The sequence below is a fragment of the Triticum dicoccoides genome, chromosome 2B (genome assembly GCF_002162155.2).
Source record: "Triticum dicoccoides isolate Atlit2015 ecotype Zavitan chromosome 2B, WEW_v2.0, whole genome shotgun sequence".
Classification (NCBI taxonomy): domain Eukaryota; kingdom Viridiplantae; phylum Streptophyta; class Magnoliopsida; order Poales; family Poaceae; genus Triticum; species Triticum dicoccoides.
This window is the reverse complement of record NC_041383.1, coordinates 508,855,666-508,864,147: the sequence shown is the minus strand read 5'-3', so window position 1 is coordinate 508,864,147 and position 8,482 is coordinate 508,855,666. Positions and strand designations below refer to the sequence as shown.

The window sequence follows — 8,482 nt, the reverse complement described above, 5'->3', positions numbered from 1 at the left end:
GGTAGAACCAGTCTCGCGTAAGCGTACGCGTAATGTCGGTCCGGGCCGCTTCATCCAACAATACCGCCGAACCAAAGTATGACATGCTGGTAAGCAGTATGACTTATATCGCCCACAACTCACTTGTGTTCTACTCGTACATATAACATCAAACCATAAAACCTAGGCTCGGATGCCACTGTTGGGGAACGTAGTAATTTCAAAATTTCCTACGCACACGCAAGATCATGGTGATGCATAGCAACGAGAGGGGAGAGTGTAATCTACATACCCTTGTAGACCGAAAGCGGAAGCGTTAGAACAACGCGGTTGATGTAGTCGTACGTCTTCACGGCCCGACCGATCAAGCACCGAAACTACGGCACCTCCGAGTTCTAGCACACGTTCAGCTCGATAACGTCCCTCGAACTCCGATCCAGCCGAGTGTCGAGGGTGAGTTCCGTCAGCACGACGGCGTGGTGACGATCTTGATGTTCTATCGTCGCAGGGCTTCGCCTAAGCACCGCTACAATATTATCGAGGAGGACTATGGTGGAGGGGGGCACCGCACACGGCTAATAGATCTCAAGGATCAATTGTTGTTGTGTATTTGGGGTGCCCTCCTGCCCCCATATATATAGGAGCAAGGGGGGAGGTGGCCGGCCTATGGAGGAGGCGCGCCAAGGGGGGAGTCCTACCCCCACCGGGAGTAGGACTCCTCCTTTCCTTGTTGGAGAAGGAAAGAGGAGGAGTAGGACTCCTCCTTTCCTTGTTGGAGAAGGAAAGAGGAGGAGAGGGAGAAGGAAAAGTGGACTGCCCCCCTTGTCCAATTCGGACCAGAGGGGGGGCGCAGGCCTCCTTCCTTTTGGCCTCTCTCCTCTATTCCCGTATGGCCCAATAAGGCCCATATACTCCCCGGCGAATTCCCGTAACTCTCCAGTACTCCGAAAAATACCCGAATCACTCGGAACCTTTCCGAAGTCCGAATATAGTCGTCCAATATATCGATCTTTACGTCTCGACCATTTCGAGACTCCTCGTCATGTCCCCGATCTCATCCGGGTCTCCGAACTCCTTCGGTACATCAAAACTCATAAACTCATAATATAACTGTCATCGAAACCTTAAGCGTGCGGACCCTACGGGTTCGAGAACAATGTAGACATGACCTAGACACGTCTCCGGTCAATAACCAATAGCGGGACCTGGATGCCCATATTGGTTCCTACATATTCTACGAAGATCTTTATCGGTCAGACCGCATAACAACATACGTTGTTCCCTTTGTCATCGGTATGTTACTTGCCCGAGATTCGATCGTCGGTATCCAATACCTAGTTCAATCTCGTTACCGGCAAGTCTCTTTACTCGTTCCGTAATACATCATCTCGCAACTAACTCATTAGTTGCATTGCTTGCAAGGCTTATGTGATGTGCATTACCGAAAGGGCCCAGAGATACCTCTTCGACATTCGGAGTGACAAATCCTAATCTCGAAATACGCCAACCCAACAAGTACCTTTGGGGACACCTGTAGAGCACCTTTATAATCACCCAGTTACGTTGTGACGTTTGATAGCACACAAAGTGTTCCTCCGGTAACGAGATTATGCATGGAGCTTGTGACGCAAATGAAACACCAGCAAACAGCACACACAAATGTGTGAGTTTGTTCAAAACAATTATGCCTGGAGCTTGTGACGCAACTCTTCACCACCAGCTGTACAAAGTGACCCTAGCTGCATCCTCTGTCTATCAAAATCAGAGGGAACCGAAAGCAACTCTCAGAGTGACCCTAGATGCAGTAGTTGAGAAAAGAGAGGAAATCGAAATCAACTCTCAAGTTGAGAGGGTGAACAGACCAGAAAGCTAATTTGGCTCGTATAAACATAATGAGCTATAGAGTGAACATCTATTGCTGCACAATCTACTTTTGGTGAAAACGCACAATGCATCATCAAAATGAAACAGCGCGACAAGCAATTGAAACCGTAAGCTTGGTTACTAGCTTGCAGAACATAACTGACACAGGTTGAATGCATTATCTTCGATTACTGAATGGCAGAGGAACCATTCAGAAATTAACTAAGAGTGTACCACTTAGAGCCACATATAAAGCTTCAGTACACTGGCAAAACAACACCTAAGATAATCGGTTGAAGCAACAAAGCAAAATCCTAACACAGGTAACAGAGTTGGCCATCGCAGGAAAGAACGGTCTTGTTGATGCACAACACATGTCCACAGATGTATGGGTGAGAATCAAGTAGACAGGCAATTTTGGCTACCGTGCATTAGCCCTGCAGACGATGAAATAAGCTCTGATCAGTATCATAATGTGCTCAAATTTAAGAGTCGTTGTTATGAGTAAAGATTGCTGTCGCTGGCAGATAAAACACAATACAAGCTGTAAGCAGAGAGAAACACAAAAGTACTCATCGAACAGAACTTAACTGGAACAAAATATGGACAATAAAATTCAGATGAGACCTTAACTTCAGGTAATCTAGAAACTGTCTTTTTACATGCTGACGGCAGAGAGCAATACCAAAGCACTCCTCAGACATAATTTAAGTTTTAACTGGAACTAAATAAGCACAATGAAATTCAGATGAGACATTAACCTGAATACAGCTGCAAAATACAAGGGCGTGATAAAAAATTCAACACGGAAGATTGAGTAAATTAAAAGTGCAACTTAGGCATGGAAGTCTGCAAAAAAAATTCAAATTGCTTATTGCCCACTCGTGAGTAATTATATTTAACTAATGAGATCTCTTAACTGATAACTGGGATACATATGCACCAGACTTCAAAATTTGATGGTCAATACAGACACCCTAGATATTCTAATTCTGCACAACATGAAAATAACGAACAACTTAACTTTAGGTTTCGACGAAAGTTATCAGGATTAACAGTTATATCCTTGCTGCATCTAGGAGCATGCTATTCATGAATGACAACCATACTCACCGGAGCTAAGATAGACATAGAATTCCACAGATGAATTGGCCCTGAAGATGTTGTATAGTTTTGTTCGTCTACAGCTACTTGCTGAGGCCTTATCTGACAGCTTCACAATCATTCTTTTAAGCATTGGCGCACATCTGAGTACCAGTTTCAAGAAATCAAGCTCATGATTGTCTCCTTCAAAGCCGTTGATCTCCACTTCTTCGAGAGCAGTCAAGGAGATAGTTTGGACTCTCCAGCCCGAGGACTCACATGGACAATCTGGTGAGCATTTTTCTTTCACCTAAAACCAAAAATTATATGTGAATTATTACACAATGTATCATTGGGGTATGTAATCAGAGCAGAATATTACCGCTGATCTCTGTAGGATGACCTTAAGCTTCTGCATAGCAGTACAAATTCGATTACTCCCTAGGAGATGAAACGCGAGTGCTCCAAACATATGTCCACTTGTTCGGAGATGTAGTTCCAAAATAGAAAACTCAGCAATCATATGCTTTTCTATATCCTGAGTAATGGTATCCGCTTCACCATGAAAAATCAGCGATCTCTGAAAAAAGTATTGGCAAGATATATATCATTCACAAATTTAATTTAGTCAGAATTTGTAGTAGATTGTGCAGGAGAAGGTAGGGATAAGGTACGAACGGCGCCAAAATGAATGTGCAGCGAAGTGAGTTGTCCTTGTGTCTCTGCTGTCCGTAGTAACACCTCCTCTAGTAGCCAAAAACCAAACACAATAGAGCCGTCGGTATAGCAGCAGCGCCATGAGACCTTCTCCAGCATTGGTGCCGAGACGAAGATGCTGGGATTCGAGGATATGAAGGACATGGTCAATTGCCTGAGCACGGGGGCAACAATGCTGATATGGTCTGTCAACCCTGCCTCGCGATCCACCACAAGCTCCTGCAGCGACACAGAGTTGAGGCGCAGGACGCCCAAAAAGAGGCTGCCAAGCCTGAGCGTGCGCAAGCGCGGGCAGCAGGGGATGAAGGAGTCAAGGTCGGGAAGGAAGCACGACAAAGACAGCGTCTCGAGCGCGGGGAACTCGACGCCGGCAGGCACGCTGAGGATGGAACAAATGTCCAGCACGATGGAGGCGGTGCGGTGGAAGTAAGGCAGGTCGAGGACGAGCGTACAGCCTATTAAGTGCGAGGGGAGAGCCACGACGAGCGCCTCCGGCTCGAGCCCCGCTGCGGCGAGCAGCAGCGAGTTGATGCCGGCGGAGTCGGGCCTGCGATGCCCGGGGAGACGCTTGTCGGGGACGCGGAATTCAAGGAGGGAAACCGGGGGAGGGGGGCGAGAGACGCCGCCGAGCGCCGCTTCGAGCGAAGCGTAGGGGACGTCGCGGAAGACGATCTGGCGGAGGCGGGGCCAGAGGCCGCGCCACCGGCGGGAGAGAACGTCGGTGCGCGCGGCGGCGCCGGCGCATCCGAGTCGGGCGAGGATGAGGAGGAGCAGATCGTCGGGAAGGACGCTGATGCAGTCCGGTCCGCCGCCTAGCTGCTCGGACGGGCAGCGCCGAGATCTCAGCTCCATGGAAGCTCAGTGAAAGTGTGATAGATGTGATAGATGCGGTAATACAGAGGGCTTCATTTATTATTTAGTAGACTTATTTTATATTGGAAACCGCTATGTGATGATAACATATTACTATCTCCGTCCTGTTTATAGGTCCCTTTTGTAGTTTGTGTCAAATTTTGACTAAAATTTTAACTAACAAAGTGGTAATGCATGTCAAGAGAAATTATCTCATTGGATTCGTATTTGAACATAGTTTTTAAAAATATAATGTTTGCTGACATGCATGAATATTTTGTTAGTTTAATCTATGGTTAAAATTTGGCACGAAATACAATGAGGACCAATAAACCCGGACGGAGGTAGTATGTTACTCCATTTATATCTCTCCTCATTAATTATTTGTCACATCATATTTCTTACCTATGTAGCATGCATGTTACTGCCTATGTTACTCCCACTTTGAGCAGCCTTAAATTCCTTCCTTTGCCATTTTGTATTTTTTTTCATAGTAATATGTGTCTCATTTATATCATAAAGAATAAGGCTAGTCATAGTGGGGGCAACTTAGCTAGTAACACAGCACAATCCAAGACAAGTTTGCTTATGTGGCACCTAGTTAATAAGGTGAGAGGTGTTTGAAGTAACATATTATATTACCATCACATAGCGCTTCCCAAAAAAGTTGAGTTTATAAGCTAATAAATGCAACCATATATGATACTACTTTTAAAACACTTTGCACTATGAAGGTAGTAACATAGAGTAATGTCATATACATGACACTAGTCTAAGTTAGGTTGGTTATAGTGAGAGTAACTTAGCAAGTAATATATTTGCTTATGTGGCATGTAGTTAATGAGAAGAGGTAACATACTATGTTATTGTAATATAGCGTTTTTCAAGATAAGATGAGTCTACAAGCTAATTAATGAAGTCCTCTATGACACTACTACTATGTTACTTTGCACTATGAAGGTAGTAATTTAGACTAGTGTCATATGCATGACACTAGTATAAGTTACTCCCCACTATGACCAGCGTAAGACTACCCACAATGAGAGTAACATAAGTAGTAACATAGATAGTAACATTACATATATCTAGATAAAATAGATAATGTGGCAATAATAAATGAAGAAAGAGAGGCATGTGGTAACATAGCTAGTTACTACTAGTATGAGTAACATCACACATATCAAGGTAAGATGAGTTTATAGCCTAATAAATGAAGTGTTGCATGTTACCCACACATATGTTAGACTACCCACAATAGGAGTAAGGTCCTTCCCAATGCTTCATGGTGTACAGGTGCTAAGGGTGCCACATAGACAGATAAATGATGTGGCAAAGCAATTCAAGAGGAGAGAGAATATTATGGTGAGTCCAATAAAAACTAATGCTAAGCACGTGGACCTAGGCAAAAAGACTACCAACCAATACATGAATGAGTTTTATTAGTAAACAATTAAATAGAGGAGGCTTAGCTACAAAAACTAAGCACCGATGCATTGGAGACATTAGTTTCTAAGCATTTTAATGCACTTAGCACCCCACTTTAGCACCAATGCATTGGGAGAGGTCTAAGTAACATAGCTAGTTACTAGTAGTATGAGTAACATCACACATATCAAGACAGGATGTGTCTATAGCCTAATAAATGAAGTGTTGCATGTTATCACACATATGTTATTCCCCACTATGGAGGTAGTAACATAGATTAGTAACATGTCTATGTTACTACTCTATGTTACTACCCATTGTGGCTAGTCTTACTCCCCACTATAGAGGTAGTAACATAGAGTAGTAACATGTCCATGTTACTACTCTATTTTACTACCCATTGTGGCTAGTCTAAAGTACACGGCACGTAAGAACCGACATGACAAAACTAAAAAAATAGCAGAACATCTCTGAGCTTGACACCAACGTCCGTCACCTGCCTCCGGCACCACCACAACAGCCATCGAAGAAAAGAATAACGGATCACCTCTTCACCTGAGCTCGACGCAGCTCCGTCGCTGATATGCAGCTTTGCGGACCTCCAAGGTGGTTCACAAAAAGTGAAGCCATTGCCATTGAACGAATCAGACCGGGGCAACATCCCGGACACGCCATCGAACTCCAAATCTGGCGCCCCACCACGACTAAGACGCCGAAGGAGGAAACCATACCTGCCATCCACGAACCATGAACCCAGCACACGTTCCGTCTTCAGATGTAGTCGATGTAGACCACAATCTGCATCCACTTCTGAACTACCTCCCAAGCTCCGTGTCGACGCTGGAGCAAACGTCGTCGCAACAGCGAAGCTCGAGGACACATGTCAACCACGAGAATGCCGCCGCCATGCCATCCTTACTTGAACAGGCTGGTTTCTAAATCCATCCCCGACCATAGGACCGATGGCCTCATCAGAGAAGGATCCAAAGAATCTTTATTCAACAATGTCATCGTCGCCGCCGAAACCAAGATGATAAACAACCTAAAACCCTACAAGGGAGTAAAAACGATTCACACGCGTGGATCCGGCGACCCTCTACCACCGACGACCGAGGTCACCGGCGAAGGGGAGCCACCGGAGGACGGCGCTGAAAGAGGGCCTCTCCTGGCGGCGGCTAGGGTTCCAGCCGCCAGGGAGAGAAAAACGAGGATAGATTATTGTTTGATATCCTTTGCCATTTTGTATTCGGCCGATGTCCATTGCAACTTTGCATGTACTCCTACTACTCCATTTTGTAGAATGTTTTCTTTTTGTGCCTTGTATTTTCTTCCGTGTTTCTGTTTGAAACTTAATGGACTTCTAGTACTTTTTGAAAAGCTACGGAATTTTTTGGTACACATGTATTGGGTAGAAACTTACTTTTAGTTTTGTTTTCTGGTTGAAACTTTGTCAAATTCAAAATTTAAGCTTTGGAAAACTACCGAAAATTTCGGGCACGTAGGTAGTGGATAGAAACTTGCTATTGCCTTTTGATTCATCTGTCTAATGCAAGTACACCTTTTTGGGGAATGGATTTTTTTAATACTTGGTACTATTGATTTTGTTTGTTGTTTGAAACTTAGTAAAATTATAATTTAATCTTTAGATAGCTATGAAAAAAAAGGGTACGTGTGAATTGGATATAAACTTACTCCTATCCTTTTTTCTAAAAAAGACCAATTTTGTGTTCTACTATTATAGTGTTACTCGCTCTTGCGATCCAAAAAGATTCACTATTTACAAATTGCTTGGTATTTTCATTTGTTTCTGTTAAGCATTTGTTAAAGGGCAGTCCCAATGCTCCACCATGCCTATCTATATATCTAAAGCACACGACCTGGACAAAAATCTACGGTGGTACCTTATTTAATAAAGAAAGAGAATTTTGTTGTATCTTGGTTGAAATATAGCTCATATCCAACGTGGCCTTTCAAACAGTCTGCAAGCGTCCGAACAAATCATTTCGCCACCCAACACGGTACTTCATTGATCCGTTGACGCGTCTAGATGTCTGTTTCCGCCGAATAGGAAGCAAACTGAACGGGAGGCTTTGGAGAGTCTGAACGGTCACCACGTAGGGTTTCGACGCCCCTGACTCACTCAAATCCCCTCCTGGTCCACTTTTCTGCCATTCCGCCCTTGCTTTGCATACGCACACTCATCATCTGCCGTCGCCGTTGTACCTCTCCGGCCACCGCCGTGGCATCCTCAGGCGTCGGCAGCCCGTACCAACACGCTTGCCCGCCTTGTACTACGCCCATGCCCACCCAGGATCCCTCCACATCCAGTTACCCTCCGTTCCCTATCGACGACGTCCATAGTGGACACCACGCTCGGTAGGTGTTCAGTCATATTTCATTGAGCTTTTTATTGTTTCCTAGAGTAATTCAATGACGGGGTACTTAGTGATTGAGGATGAGTTGTTGTGCGATGTGAGGTTGGTTGTATTTGTGGACTTTGTAGGCAGGAAAACAAGGGGCTCAATATGTTTGCAATGCGTGCATGCGACGTTCCATGAGCAAA

The 8,482-nt window shown here is 44.6% G+C and overlaps 1 protein-coding gene across 1 annotated transcript; it reads right to left on the bottom strand.

The window, feature by feature from the left end:
• Positions 1-2,002: 2,002 nt before the first annotated feature.
• LOC119364536 lies at positions 2,003-4,519 on the bottom strand. The gene is made up of 4 exons (XM_037630016.1): positions 3,604-4,519; positions 3,308-3,505; positions 2,956-3,235; positions 2,003-2,279 (listed from the first exon to the last, which is right to left on the bottom strand). The coding sequence occupies exons 1-4, from the start codon at positions 4,492-4,494 to the stop codon at positions 2,242-2,244; spliced, it is 1,407 nt and encodes a 468-aa protein (XP_037485913.1). The 5' UTR covers positions 4,495-4,519; the 3' UTR covers positions 2,003-2,241.
• Between the last annotated feature and the right edge of the window lie 3,963 nt (positions 4,520-8,482).